Here is a 16,644-nt window from a genome sequence, read left to right on the forward strand (position 1 = left end):
GTTCAGAAAGCTCGGTTTTGAGTGCCCGTCTCTTTAAATGCAAATGAGACACAGGAAACTACAGCGTCACTGAGGCTCCGGCAGCTAACAGCAGTTAGCATTTGGAAAAGCCATCATTTGCCGACTAGCCGGCACATTGCTGTCATATATAAAATGTATCCACTGGACACGTAAATCCTACGAGGCTGGAAGTTTGTGTAGAACTCTGTGCTGCACTGTGCAGCCAAGAATAGAACACTTCGTCGACTTCCGCTCTTCCGGATACTATTGCCCTCGCCTGCACCCTTGCGTTTTTTACGGAAAAAGCGGAGCTCCGCGAGACAACAATTCCAGGAATGTCTCTGCCTACTCATTGGGCCTCCAGAGTCCCAAATATAAGTATTAAAATGATTAAATAGTTGATTTTGCATAATAGGTCTCCTTTAAACTAAGCAAAAAAAATCGCTATTGTTGAATGTATTCTCGAATGCAGTCCAAACACACAATCATATGCACCATTTATAAATCATCTCCTCTGCCTGCACCTCCTCCCCCTCTGTACTTATTATTTGACCTCCCCCTACTTCATCATATTTTTGTTTACCTTTCCCATCCACCCCTGGATCCCTTGCTCAGTCCCTCCCTCCTCAGCCGCTCTGCTTCATCATCTCTCCTGTCGACATCCATGCCCTGCCCACGTCCCTGCCCTTCTCATTTCTCTGGCCCCTCCTCTTCCTCCCCCCCCCCCCCCCAGGACATGTGTATGTGCTCTTGGTGAGCTCATGTGGACCCTCTCCTATTATAGATCACTTTGACTGTGACTCTGACCATTTCTGTCTCTCTCCCTTATTATGTTTTGCAGCTTAAAAAAAAAACTCCAGAGGACAGGACATGGCTGGAGAGAGAAGGGCATGTGTAGGAACAGCAGGAATAAAGGGATTTGGATGGATGGAGGGAGAGAGGGAGGGAGATAATAAACGACGGGAGAGACTTTAATGTGGAGGAGCTGAAGGAGTGATAGAGGAATGGATGTACCTTGGGGGGGTAAGTGGATGAATGCAGTCGGGAAGCGCTGGGGAGGGACCTCATGAGGAAAGGTGTGAATGATGGATGAAAAGGACAATTTTGCTAAACAAAAAAAAGGCTGGTGGAGAAAAAGAAAGAGAGGGAGAAGGACCGAGAGAAGGGATTAAAACAAAGGAGTGGAAAGCATGAATCCATACTGAGTGAGGAATGGAAAGAGGAGATATTTCAGGAGAGGAAATAGGGAGTTTCATATGCCCGCCCATCATCCATCCATCCATCCATCCATCCATCCATCCATCCATAATAAACAGTATAGATAATGAATGAATGGATGATTGGATGAATGAATGAATGGATTTGGCTTACTTGATTTAAATATCATAGATAATAAAGACACAAGTATCAAATAAGTGTGAGTTAACAAGTCACCAGTCAGCCTTCGAGAACATAACTAACCATCGTTCAAGGTTATTTAAAGGATACTTCCACTCTACAATGCTGATGCAGGCCCTGCGAATGGGGTTCTTGAGTGTGAGACAGAGTAGCGCCCGTGGCGGCCTTGTGGCGGTCGTCGTTGTCTGTTTCTTAGGCTTGGAGCTATAGTGCTGTCTCTTCCGTTGAGTGGAGCTGGCCGTGGAGATGGGCCCGCCCCCTCCCGAACCAAGCCCCGCCCCTCCGCCCGACGCGGCGTTGCCCATGATCTTTGCCTGCCGGGCGGCGTCGATGGCGGCCTGCCAGCTCAGGGCCGCCCCCGGCGTGGCGATGTGCTCCGGAGCCAGGCCCACCACGCCGACCCCGTGGTTGACGCTGCCCCCTCGTCCGCCGTGGTCGCCGTGGCTCCCGCCATCGCTGTGCTCATTTGTCAGGCCGGGGGGAGGAGGCCGAGGCAGGGGGGGAGGTGGAGAATAGTCGGAGCCTGGAGTGGAGAGATGAGGGAGAGAAAAGTTAGAAAAGCACACACATCCCACGAAGTTAAATACAACACGTTGAGTAGCTACTGTGTTTACTTTGGAGGCTGCAACAGGATTTTTCATCACTTAGTGACCTCTGCATATTTTTCAGAACTCTCTTGATAGAACAGACTGTTGACTAACATACTGCCCACGTGTCAAGTACAAGTACAACAGAGATAATAACTGTACAATGTGTAGCTTCTCACCATATTGTGTTTATGTTGCTGCAACACAACACAACTCATGAGACCAGCAGCTATCGTGTGGTGTAGCGAACATGATCTTGAAAATACATCAACTGTGTTGTTGCAAGAGTTAAGTTTAAAAAAATCGGAATAATAAAACACTGATCCCAACTTGTCACACACTTCAAGTTACGCTTTTATGAGCCATTTGGCAAAATTTGAGAAAAAATCTAAAAAAATAACAAAAACATCAGCATTGCAGCAGATTAAACAATTCAAGTTATTAACTTCCTCTTTCTCAAATGAGTGTTCCCTCAGCTGTACGGCAGACAACAAATCCATCGAGTGGAATAAAATAAAAACCAAGAATGTTGGAGCAAAATGAGGGGCAGAATTACAATAATCTCCTTGAGATTACATAGTCGGAATTGTAAAACTAAGTGAGTAAAAGTAAGAGAGAGCGGATTATCCATACTGTATGCTTAGCCAGATTAAAGTCGGTAATAATAACCCCCCTCAACCACCTCTTTCACTCCGACGTCAGAATAAAAATTCCTGAAATGCTATCATCTTGCACAAGATTACACCATCACAAAAGTGACATGGCACCGTCCATGACACTCTTCTGGTCAAGACAATGCACATTCCTTGAACTTTGAGATATTGATATAAATTATAATCAGATAATCGCACTGCATCAGGGAAAAAAAAACAGAGTATGCATCAGGTTTTGTTAATCGCAAAATAAATCAATATCCACTGTGATACAATCCTACACATTAAGTGTTAACACATTTTTAACATAGGTCGTCCCCAGTGAAAGCCTGATAGTGTTACTGTATGCAGAAGCAGTCATTTTTATCAGTGCTTTGAACACCTTTTCATTATGCTATGCACTACAAATTCACATTTGAACAGAGGTAATTACCAAAATCCCATAAAGATTAGCCTAGAGAGTAAAAAAAAAAAAGGTAAACTTCAATCAATGATGTGCTGTAGCAAGAAAGATTAGGAAAGAAAAGTAAATTGAGAGACTGTTGAGGTTAGGCGAGGTTATCCCATATACTTTGTATGACTGCAGGATGGTTACAGTATCTGCACAATGTTTTGAGAGAACATGCATCAGGCAGCATTTTAAAATCACCTCAAGTGGGAATTTAGTCTAAAAACACACTTACTCAGCAACTTAAAAACATGTCAGATCTCTGACAGTCAGACAATCAAAGAAACATTACACACCAGCTGTTAATCCCCATTTACAATTCAGTAAGTGTTTGAAAACACGTGATCAATTACTCCTCTAATAACTCATTAAGCGTTGCTTTACATGACAAACTGCACTCCAGCAAATATAATTATTTGCATTAAAAATGTAAGCTTGCACTAATGCTCTCCAATTCAACCCTCACCCACACTTTTCTCATAATCTCTCATTCATAAATACATTAAAGTGGTTAAGAATATGCATTGTCTTATCACATTGAATGACTGCCAGTGTTATTCACTTGAAATACTCCAGAAGAACTTAGCTTAAGTGCTGAAGTGCTAGCAGTGCACACAGGTTGTGCTAATATTTTATATTAGCAGATAGCTTAGCATCAGGAACAGACACACATGGTACACACAGCGCTTCAGAGGGGGAACAAAAAAAGTGATAGAACACACAAAATAACTTAGCTGCTAGTCAGTTAGCATGACCAAGTGTGTAAACTGAGCAAAGGCACTATTACCAGGTGTAGTCTTCCATTTCAGGCAAAGGGTGAGCACCACCTGTGGACCAAGCTAGCTTTCGCAAGCTAGCCTCTCAGCCAGCAACACATAGCACAGGAAGTAACTGTACAAGACACCTAACACAATTTAAATCCTATTTTTCACCCCTTTGCTTGTCGCTGAATTAATAACTGTACTCTATACTCACTGAATTGGACAGTGGAATATGCGTGTGCCCTTAATTAAAGGACGCTAAATGGAACGCCGCCGTCGTTAGTTGGATTATTTACACCTGTGAGACTTGTCAAAATGGCTGCTGTGCAAACGGCAAACTACACCCACCTGTGTAAAAAAGAGAGGATAGTCTGTTATTATTAGAGATTTTTTTTCTTAGTTTGTTTATCTTTTTTTAAAGAAATTTAGTCATTATTGCACACAGACCACACGGGTGCAGGAGCAGTGGGCATCACTTACGTTGCCCCATCCTTTCCTCTTGGCCACTGGCTGCCATTTATGTAAAGCTATTATTTATTGTATTGATGTTACAGTTTGTTCGTTTTTATCACTGCATTTAATTTTGTTTTCTTTTTAATGCCAACTTAATGAATGTAATAATCGTTTCAATAAATACTAAACAGATCTATTTTATTGTTTTCATTACAGCTACAAAAGAAAAAAGAAAAGTGGAATACCCTAAAGGTAATAATAAAACAAATGTGCTGAATAAACAACAACTGCAGATACAGTATGTCTGCAGATGTTTACAGTAGGAACAGTGTGCATTGAATAGAGCAATGCAGCTCTTTTACATTCATGAGCGATGATGGCATTTAATATCAGACGCAGCTGTGCCTCACGGAAAATGCCACTTTTGCTTCGACGTGGTGCCTCTCGTTCACCTCATTACTGGGCAGGGAATCTTTTTTAAACCTCATTTTCTCAAAACCTCTGGAGCAGAGGTTCCCCGTGACACTCGAAAATGGAAACGTCAACACAAATTCATCATATACATATATATATATATATATATATATAAAGCAATGAAAACACACATTCATGCCCTGCGCGCTACTGTCCCAGATGATTATCCATACTGGAAAGAATCCTCCCTCATTCTCTCCACTGCTGACTCCAGTTAATATCCGTCTCCTGTTGCACATCATAGTCATCAACCCGCTCTCTTTCGCTCAATATCTCCCTCAAACATACACTTACACAAACAGACACATAATCACTCTGCACACTGCTGCTTGATCAGTTTATCTCACACTGCCTGCTCCTCTCGCAGGGTGCAGTCCACTGAGAGTGTGTTTATAAGTGTGTGTGTGTGTGTGTGTGTGTGTGTGTGTGTGTGTGTGCGGGGATTAGAGACAGTGTAAAACTTTAATAATACTGAGCTCAGTAATCTCTCTGTCTGACCATGTGTTTCTCTGTCCTGTCTCATGCATAAGCACAGTCTTCCTGCGTGTTGTATGATAGACTGTGGCGAGAGAGCGTAATTCCATTAGCACCCCCCCTAATACTGCTGCAGAGAAGAAGAAGAAAAAAAGAAACAACAACCCCAGCAGCCCCTGGAAATGTGACTCTGATTGAATGGGAGGAGGAGGAGAAGAAGAAAGGAGGGGGCAGGCAAAGGGGAAAAGAGGATGAAGGGAAGTTAAGATGTAAGAGGAGGGAAAGGGATGGGAGAAGTGTCAAGATAAGATAAGATAAGACTGTTTTAAATGCATGGATGTGAACATGTAAGTTGATTATCCAACAAGGATGAATAAACTTTAATCTAATCTAATCTATAGGAAGATATTGGCTGTTGATATTATAAGAGGAAGAGGAAAGAGCAGAAAGCGGAAATTCTAGCAGAGGGGTCGAGTGCGTAACCATTAATGACTGCTCATAATCCAATAATCTATTATGTCCATTAAGTCACTTTATGAGTGAAAATGAGCAATGCCAATTTCCTGTCAGTGTTGAGGGCTAGAGTGCCTTTACCATTAATGACAGCACATAATATTATTGTGTCATTTCTCCGTAAAAAGGCTGATTACGTATTAGTATTACAGTCAATTTTATACTATGTTAGTAAAGCACTGTTACAATCGACTGTAATACTAAGCATGACACACGCCGTTAACAATAACGCATTCCGCGTTTCCATGACGACTGACCGGAAAAAAACGTGCGTGACGTCATGTTTACGTGACTCCGGATTGTTAAAATGAGTCTCTAAAGTAACGCTAAACTTTAAAAGCAGAGGCACACATACGCAGTTACACAGGTACGCTGGTTATTTGTAGCGCTGCTCTTTTCGTTTAAAAAACAGACCGCTCCAGTTCGACTGTAGGCACGCTAACGGCGCTAAAGGAGCTAATGCAGCTAACGGAGCTAACTGGTAAACGGTGCCTGGACTCCGGTGTCGCGGCACGTAAACATGACGTCACGCGCGTCGTGCGTTAACCTAGTGCCCAGCACTTGTATTAACTTATACTGTATACATAATTGTAGATTAGATGTAGTCACAAGTACTAGGATGATTGTGCTACATAGTTGATTTCCTCCTCTAACGTGTCCATTGCCTCTAAGGCGAGCCAAATCTATTTGCGTCGCACATTCCAACAGCGAGGCACTTTAAAAGGTGCGATACAGAAAAAAAATATGAAAGGCATCATCATAATAAATAATCCAGAATGTGTGACAGGCCTATTTCACAGCAGACACGTTAGCTCGCCGTCGTAATGAAAGCGCAGGTGTTGCTGATAAAATTAACAGTGGCGGCTCGGGTTCTATTTAAGCGTTGCAGTGAAGCCAGCATGAGAAAACACCAAGACCTTGACAATGAAGTGGCCATATTAAATTTAGCCGTGATTAGTTTTATTTATGCCTGCTCCACTGTGACAAGTCCAAACGTCTTAAGTGAAAAAAGAGGCTCTTGTTACAATTCAACTGCAGAATTTAGGCTCTTATCAGCTATTAAAGGGGTCATATTATACCCTATTTCTCCAAGTTAAACTAGTTCCCTGGTGTCCTAATGAACATGTCTGTGACATGCCTTGGTCATAATACCATAAGAATGAAGAACCACAGCAGTTCAATCACCCTGCCAAAACAGCCCTGTTCAGAACGCTCTGTTTACTAGTATCTCTTTAGGTCCACCTTAAAGGTCCACCTTAAAAAAAGTAAAACAAAACTTAAGTGACAGCATATTACATCAGCAACAGAGGCTACTAGAGCATTTGTGGGCACATTGCCTTCATATATAACGTGTGTCCACTGGACAGATAAATCCTCTGAGGCTGGAAGTTTGGGTAGAACTCTGTGCTGCACTGTGAAGCCAAGAATAGAACTTTTTGTGGACTTCGCAGACTTCCGGTTTTCGGATACAGTTGCCCTCGCCAGCACTTTCGCATGTTTTACGGACAAAGTGGAGCTCCACAAGACAACAATTCCAGGAATTTAGCGCATTGTGACCTAGCAATGAGTGTGGAAGTCAACATCGCATGTTTTATCTCCTCTACTTAGACTGAGGAGGACCACAAAAACATGAGTGACTTATCTTTTTTCACACTTTGCTGACTGATAGGGCCTCCAGAGTCCCAAATATAAGGATTTAAATGATTAATAAAGTTGATTTAGCATCATTTGTCCCCTTTAAATGTGGTGTCAACAAAATTATACCATTGATCGTGTGTGTGACTGAGCAGAGGTTTTGTCTGAAAGGTCTGAAGAGTTCAAACTATAGGTCAGGAGATGTGCTAGGTAACTTGATCCTATGACCTTCTGCTGCCATTGTAGGGATGTGTGGCCCTGGTGTTGAAAGCAGAGATGGGTTTTTTGTGTCGCTGTTTAGTTCTTGACCTGCTGGTTGTTTTTGGATCACAAGGCTTTTTTTAAACATCCTTTACAGTCAAAGTGTGCTAGAAATAAACGTTCCTGTTTCTATGCGTCTTGTTTTGTTAGGAAGTCTCTGATCCATGAGATATTTTTAAGGTCGGTGTATATAGCCGGCTGATTTTGTTCCAGATTTATGTGTCTGAGTTCAGGATAACACTGCAGTCTCTTGCTGGAGTACGAGTACTCCGCAGGGACACGTACGTATATACATTTACATGTCGTCGGAGTGGAAAAATGACATGAAACAGAATGATTTTAGAGCACATAATAAGGCATGAATGAAGCGCATTGCGGAGCAAATATGTTTTATGCCTCTTTAAACCTCGGTTTATGCTGTAACGACAGCCAGCGTTCGCTCTCACTGAACTAGAAATGACTCTAACAGAGGTGAACTTCAGTGTGAACTGAACTGTGGATCGTAATGAGCTGTGATAAAAACGCAAGTCAGTGTGACTGATACCGACTGAATGATAAAGGCTGGGGAGAGAGATGCTATCGCTTCAACTCTAAGCACGCTGCCATTAAATGTCATTGCTACACACACACACAAATAAATACAGCTATACAATAATGATCGCACAACACACACACACTACATCACATAAACCAGACTTCCAACGTCATGAGTTGCCCTGCCTCCTTTAACTGGCTCATTGAAATCCACAGACAACGATCAGGAACAATCAAATTATGGCGCTTTAAACGATTTTCTCATGTCATCTCCTCCTGTAAAACCCTTCCCTTTCTCTCTGTTTTCCTTCATTCTCCTCCCCTCAGTCCTACAGGGATCTGTGATGGTGTCCTGCAGGTTTGGGAGAAGAAGCTATTCATCATAGATGATCGTTTGGCTATCATCCTCCCACCGAACTCAACTGGGTCAAGGGAGCAACCTGGGACCAAGCTGGTTTTTTTTAATCAGTGTGGAGATGCCACTGCTCCAGCACAATCCAAAAAAGACAGCTGATGCGACTGCACATTGATAAAAGGTCTACAGGAGTCAGGAGGCTTTGACAACTTCCTGCAGAGGGCAGCAGCATGGTCAGACCAGTCCAGTTTATTGCTTGAATGAACACCCAGGTTCTTGTCATTATAAGATGTCACCATCTTGATATCTACTCCCTGTATGTTCCCCAATGTTGGGGGTGGGACAGTTGCAGAGTCATCAGACAACTTCTGCAAGTGACAGGAGGGGGAGCTATAGAGTTAGAGTTAAAGGTGCATTATGTAATAAAACTAAAACCTTAAAGACCTCGGTATTTTGAATCGGAGTGTAGTAACCATTTTTGACCACATTATTACATATGGCGCCTTTAACAGGAATGGAACCAGAAACCATTCCCTGTACTGCAGACACACAGTCCAGGGTCGATTTAAACCATAACCAGTAACCAGTTAATCTCATGAAGACCACTGATTGGTCCTGGTAAGGTCAGTGTTTTTGCCACAAAAGATCCTGAAGAGGCAAAAAATATAAGTATACTCAAATATACCCACACACTCGGTGTGATATCCCAGCTGAATTGTCATTCCCTCCCATGCTACAGCACTTCTTCATCTCCCGTTTCCCCTCCTCTCTTCCTTTTCCTCATCACTGCCAAACCCTTCAAACATCTCTCCTCCCCTACCCCCCTTTCCATCTCCTCCTCCTCCTCTCGCTCTCCAGACTACATCCATCTCCTTGATACTTATTAACAGTTGCCAACCACAACACCACCTCTCTTTTTCTTCTCCTCCCGCTCCTCTCCTTCCTTTGTTCCTAATCTATACAGCTGTCACTCCCTCCACTGCCTCCAAAGCAGTGGACAAGTTCATTCTTAGCCGCCCTCCCTCCTCTCCTCCATCAATCTGCTCCTCCTCCTCTTTCCATTTTTCTCTATCTTGCTTGCTTCGCTGCTTCTCCCTCTCATTTGCAGACAATTATTTAGCTCTCAGTGTGCAACTAAAAAGAACATGTTTGGGGTTTTTATTCAACTTTGACTCGAGGCTAAACATAAAACGGCATAATCCAGACGAGGGATAATCAAATCTTTGACACAAAATCTGTGACTGTCACTCATTCGCTGCTTCTTTTTTTTTTTTTTCAAGGTTTACACGGCATCCTATCATTATCGTTGTCATCGTAAATACCAGTTGTAACTGAGATCTGTGTTTTATTTCAATTTATGTGCGATCCGCTCACCACAGACGCAGCACACGCTCACAATTCATATGCGTGTGCACGAGCACAAGCGATACAGAAGCACTATTACTCTTACCTGTGTGCATTCCACTCTCTCCGTCTCTCTCTCTGTCCATATGTGGCCATTATCTGGTTGAGTGAACACAGCGCACAGTCACACCTGCTCCCCTCGACACACACAAGCTCACGTATGCACCGACATATACACCTGGACACACACACACACTCGCACACACAACACACCTGCTTCTTTTAACCTTTGACCCCCGCCGAATAGAAGGTTACGGGCGCGCGTACTAGCATCTGCGCACAGAACCCACGCAGCGTGACCGCGTGTAGTTGGATTCTACTTTGAAAAGGGAAAAATGAAATGATCACACAAAAAGACACGTGTCCCTTTCTGTCCGACGTTTTTCCTTTCACCCCAACCTGTCTAGGCAGACGCTGCACATCTTTGAGTCTGGTTCTGTCACAGATTTTCCCTCCACACTGATGCCTTCTCTATTTAATAAAGGTTGTAAAGGTTTCTGCCTTACTATGGATGTACAGCGCCTCGAGAAGTGATTCAAATGGCGGCCCATGGGCCACATGCAGCACATGACCAGCTTCTTAAGTGGCCCAGCCTGTGGTTAGTTGTTTGAAAGTAAGGATAATTAAATAACTGCATCAACTGGTTGTGTTTTCCTGTACATAAATATACATATATGTATGTATATATATATAATATGTTTATATATATATATTTGTAGCAAATAAATAAGCTTTCAATGTTAGTATTCTGAGACCTATAAACCTTCCTGGTGTCCAACATTTCGTCAGTATATGAGTGGACAAAAACGGACAAAAGGTTGAATTGTGGAGGGAAATTCTTGGTTTGTTTACGACACATTTAAAATAAATTGCTTCTCATTTATTTGAATACGACACGGCAGTGAAAACACATCTGTCTGTCCCACTTCATGTTGTTTGACCTCTTTTTTCCCACTCCAGTCAACAAAAAGCTGTTATGGCAGAGCCCATTTTCTTTCCTTTCCCTTTTTAAAAAAAATTAAAGTCATAACTGAGGTCATTTGACAACAAAATGGCTACAGATACTTGTGGTGCTCCACATAATTTACATTATTTTTTTTTTTTTTGCAAGAACCTTCTTATATGCTGATATTGCATTTTTCATTGCACTGAGCTCTGGCCACAAAACCCTATCTTATATGGATTTATTCATTAAAGTGTGACACACAGTTTGAAGTGGAAAGTGAAGTGGAGAGGAAATGAAAGAGTGCATGTGTGTGTGTGTGTACGTATATGTATGAATTACACACACTTCCCCGTGAATTCAGCAGCATATATATTTTCACTGTTATGTAGATTTTCTACTTTCTTACTGTGGAGCCCGGCCCTCAACTGTCAACTGAGGAACTGATAAAGTGTCTTCTTAGTTAATAAATGGGACTTTAACTCTAGATATTAAATTGAAACTTTATCATATAAGTATACTGTAGGTGTGAATTCACCTCTATGAAAGAGTATGAACCAACACTACAATATTAATCCATTTTTGACTGGAGTTAAGGGAAGAAGAAGGCTGTTAAGATGGGGAAAACAGATCCGTCCAAGGTTGACAAAATCTGTTTAATCCAAACAAACACGAGTACGGTTCTTGCACACGTGACGTGCAGACGATTTCAAGAGCCATGAACCCGCCATCTTGTTGAGAACTTAAAGTCGTCAGGCATTTTTTTTTTCTCTACACAAATGGTTGCACTCGTGCATGAACAGGTGCTAATTTCAAGGCAACGGAGCAGATTTTTCACAGATGTCGGGTGTAAAAGTTTATGATTACATTACTGCGCAATCACGGCGAGATGAGACTGACAGAGAGAAAGAGGGGAGGGGTCTCTTTAATGTTGCTTCTGCACGATAATTCAAGTCTTCATCAGAATTATGACAAATACGAGTTCCCGATTTCAAGATGGCGGAAAGTAAGACAAGATGGTGAATAATTCCTTTCTTGTCCTTAATTGTTGATCGTGTCCAAAATATTTAGGTTTTCCAGTGTTGTAATGCAACGAAGAACAAATACTGCCGTTACCGTACTTAAGTACACAATTCACGTATCTGTACTTTACGTTAACGTTATTGATATTTCTAGCATCTCCAACTATCTTTGTTACTCGTTGTTACCAAATAAAATCAGAAGAAGAAGAGTTGAGAAGAGTATTTATATCGAGCTATTCTAGTCTTGACGATCTTTCATACACATTCACATGCTTCAACATGGGGTTAAGTGTCTTGCTCAAGGACACATATAGACTAGCAGAGCCAGGAATTGAACCCACAACCTTCCAGTTGAAAGACAATTCATCATACCATAGACTTTAAGACTTTTACTGAAGTAATATTCTAAAACAAAAAGTGACTTCAACTTCTATCAAAGTCATTTTCTGGTAACGTACTTCTGTTCAAGTATCCCTTTAAAGGCGCCATATGTAAGAATGTGGCCAAAAACGGTTACTACATTCAAATTCAAAATTCAGAGGTCTTTTAGGTTTAATTTTTTTGACTTAACTGGCAACCCGTGGTTGCTCGGCAGCTGAGACTCTACTGACTGCAAGGATTGGTAGACGGCGGTAGGTGGCGCCACATGCCAAAACATGATTTGAAAACATAAACATGATTTGCAGTCTGCAAAAACATTTTTTTAATGCAAATATTTTGTCTGTACTGTTGTTGTTGGTGAGTTCAGTTTGTTATATGAACATTATTCCTGAGTCTCTGTGACATATTAGGAGGATTTTATGGCCAGTTGCTTTAGATTTATTACATAATGCACCTTTAAGGTACTTTATACAAGACTGGTGCTTCCTCTACTCCTCTACTTCCGATTCCACAAAAAGGACGTATCGTCGTTGCGATCGCACGTGAAGGCAGCACGAGCACGAGCGTCTGAGTATAACAAAATTGCGTCCTGCTCCGCTCGATGTCTCTGCACAACAGAGTTTGACAGCCACATTACCAAGCATTATTGATACGTTTTGGTCTCGAGATGAATCCGACAGAGGAAATGTATCACATGTCTGACAAAGAGTCGAAAATTAAGTCGCTTCACTTTGATTTATGACAAAAACCCAACGCCAGCGAAAGCATCAGCGCAGAGGATGAACGCGGGGGGGGGGGGGGTAGATTAAGGCGAGCGAGATGGACAGATTACAAGAATAAAGGACGACACAGAAGTTGTGAGAAAGAAAATAAAAGTAGGGGCAAATGTGAGGAGGAGGAAAGACGAGCTGAAAGTGATGATGGAGTATGTTTGAGTGTGTGTGTGTATCGACAAGGAGAAAGAGAAGAAATGAGAGGAGGAGGAGGAATGTTTGTCCACACTGTGCCTCCTTGCCGACCTCACACACACACACACACACACACACACACACACACACACACACACACACACACACACACACACACACACACACACACACACACACACACACACACACACACACACACACACACACACACACACACAGAGTGCAGGCAGCAGATATTAATAACCACTTATTAATATTCATCTGCAGTGGAGAGATGTGAGGCCAGAGTAACCCAGTTACAAACTGTCTCCCTCTCTCTCTCTCTCTCGCTGCATCATTCCTTTACATCCAGTACTCACGATCTCTATATGAGTCAGTTGGCTGCCTCTCTTTTATCGTCTTTGCTGTCATTGAAACAATATAAAAAGCTTCTGTTCCTGAATCACAAGGGCACTCTGAGCTGTGGAGACGCCGGGATAGATGGGGGAGGTACGGAGATGATGGCTTTGCCCACTGATGTGGTGTTTTAGCAGACTGAGGTTAATTGGCATGCGGTATTTGATTTTTTTCCCTCCTAATGTTGCCACATGCACTTTCCGCCGCTTCCGCCATATTTCCTGTTGCTTCCATTTTCTCCCTCCCCTGGTCTTTCCCCCTGCTCATCCCTCTCGCTGCCCTTTACGCCACTAAAGGGCACGGTGGTCTCCTAATGTATCGTACATGCCATTCGGATACACACACTTTCATCCAAAGTGCCTCACGGGCAAAGTAATTGCATATGTTTATCGCACATGGAGTCCCATTGAATGCAACTCATAACCTTGGCAAGGTCACCGTGAGGCGGCTGAGCCCCACATGACCACCTGTACAATCAACCAGTGTCTGGAATACATAATGTGTTGATAGGGTTGTAGAGTTAGGCATTGAACTGGTACCAACAGTGGCAGCTAGGGAAGGCAAACGTGTATTGTGTTGTATTTACATGTCAATACTAAACGTGCGCTAGAACACGAATAGATCAGAATCAGCAGGAAATCTTTCATTTTCCCGCAGTAGCCTGCCCATTAAAACCACAAATGTGGCAAAAACGTCACTTCCAGGGAAGCTCGGCTTCTCTGGGAGTCAGTGGAGCAGTGGGCGGGCGGCGACGCTGCATGGGCTTCTGCACGATGATTGGAGGAACTTTCTGAGAGGCGGAGCCAGTTGTTGATTGACAGTGTGTTGCAGGATCATACATATATAAACTGTCAATGAAAACACTATTATAGCATTTCAATTTTTTGTAATTATCGCATTTTCTAGTTGTTTGTTTGGGCCCAAAATGAGCTTCTCCTGTTTCAAAGACCAGCAACTGCCACTTAGTACCAATACACTCTTAGAAATAAAGGTTCCAAAATTGTCCAGCCACAAGGGTCGAGGTTCTACCTGGAACCATTTGCTTCTGAAAAACCCTTTCCCGAATAAATAGCTTGTCAAAGGTTCTTGGTAACACTAATGGTTCCAGTAAGAACCATTTTGATCCAGAGAACCCTTTAAAAGCCCTTTCCTGGATAAAGGGTTTTAAAAGGGTTCCAGGTTCTACCTGGAGCCAAAAAGGGTTCTACTATGAGGACAAGCCAAAAAACCTTATATGGTTCTACTTAGCACCTTTATTTGTAAGAGTGTATAGCAACGCCACTATAGGATTGGAATCTACAAGACCAGATCATAACAGCAAATTAAGCCACTTTCCATGAGCCACTGTTTCATCTGTATTACCTCATTTACCTAAGTATCAGTTTAACACCAGTCACAAGAATATAGTGCAAATTATTGGGTAGTTAACAAACTTTCCGCATCAGTATTATTTTTCATATTAGTGCCAAAAATATAGCCAACCTTTATTAATTTCTATTTCTAGTTAGTTTGCCGTTTGATTCCTCATCCAGGCTTTGAAAAATATCAGCAGCCAAAATCCAAGCACTGATAGATGTCTGCTTTGGCTGCTAACGCCGCAGCTTTGGCAGCAAAACAAACCACAGGTCTCACATGCTCAATTTCTTGCGTTTAAATGTGATATACGGAAAAAATTTAAGTCTGAAAGTTTTTTTCGGGAAACCTCCTGAAAAAGGGTTACCATGGCAAAGACACAAAGAGACAATTTTAATATACTTTGACTCGAGGTTGTGTGAATCTTAACGTCCATATAAGAAAAACAGCTCTTAAGAACAACTATTCTTTTACATAATTAAAGGAATGACTGTGAACTGCATATGATCTACTGCATCAACATGCACTACAAGCATATTTTCATCTCCACCATGCTGCGTCAGCACTGAGGAATGGTCTCGGTGCACCCGATTTGATTCTGCTATTGAGGGCGAAAAAAGAAAAATATACTCTTCAACCAATAACAATCCTTTTGGTCAGCACTAAATTCAAGATGCAGTGACGGCGCCGCTGCAAAATGAATGTCAGGTTTGTACATGGGAGAGAAATCAATGTCATGACAATGACAGAGAAAACACAACATAAAAGCTGTATAAGACTTATTTTAGAGGCGAAATGGATTGTAATGCTTTCAAAACCTCTTGGCTATCAGGCTACATCCACACTATGATGTTTTCAAAAGACACGACATGACAATAACCAAGTAACTGACACTGAATCTGTAACCCTTAGTGCCGTGGGAATAATACACAAGTCCTTATATGGACATCCTGTGGGGGTGTGATTATAGGTCACATATTCAGGCTTTAAAAAATGCTGTGTTTTTTCGCATTTCCAAATTTCAAAAATTCCATCTGAGGTGTGTTTATAGTTGGTGAAAATGTTTTTTTTCCCCATCGGATTGAATAGGTTGAGCTGAAAATAAGGATATAAGACACTCTATATTGCACACTCTTATATAACCTCTGTATACTGTACGTTTAAATACAGTGATGGAGAAAAGCAGCCAAAATGCTCTGTGTTCTAAGGGCTTTATCACTTCTGTCTGAATGTGACTGAATGTCTGTGTTTGCCCTTAATTACAGGATATCCTGTTGTTTGTTCCGTCTTAAACATTTTATTACTCATTACAACATCTACTTTGATCCCTAACTATGTTAACCAACATAAAAAGTAAAAAAAAAAAAAAAAAAAAAAAAAACCTTCCATATGTTTCTAGCCTTGGCGTCTTCTGACCACGTGATCGACTTTGAGCCGGGCGCCATAACTCTTGACGTCTGCTCCGCTCCGAGGTATCACAAGGACCTTTCGTGAATGTCTGAGACGAGGGCAAAGCCGCTTTATTTATTTGTTTTCGAGTTATTTTTGTGGTATAAAGTCGTAAATACTCGGAATCTAACTGCACATGAGCAGTGTAAATTGTGAAATTCAATTAAATGGGGTGGGGGGGGGACATGAATGTTGCTGCTGCAAAATAAAAGTGCAGTAAA

The 16,644-nt window shown here is 42.0% G+C and overlaps 1 protein-coding gene across 1 annotated transcript in view; it reads right to left on the reverse strand.

Moving 5' to 3' along the window:
• The window catches only part of cacna1c (calcium channel, voltage-dependent, L type, alpha 1C subunit), a gene marked incomplete at both ends in the record, with an annotated part of 156,889 nt that overhangs the window by 101,316 nt on the left and 38,929 nt on the right, over nt 1-16,644 (reverse strand). Inside the window, one exon of the mRNA XM_083906641.1 lies at nt 1,489-1,921. Coding sequence (XP_083762767.1) covers nt 1,489-1,921 — 433 coding nt within the window. The remainder of the gene's footprint in view (nt 1-1,488; nt 1,922-16,644) is intronic.

The sequence above is a fragment of the Microchirus variegatus genome, assembly GCF_963457635.1.
Source record: "Microchirus variegatus genome assembly, chromosome: 20".
NCBI lineage: Eukaryota > Metazoa > Chordata > Actinopteri > Pleuronectiformes > Soleidae > Microchirus > Microchirus variegatus.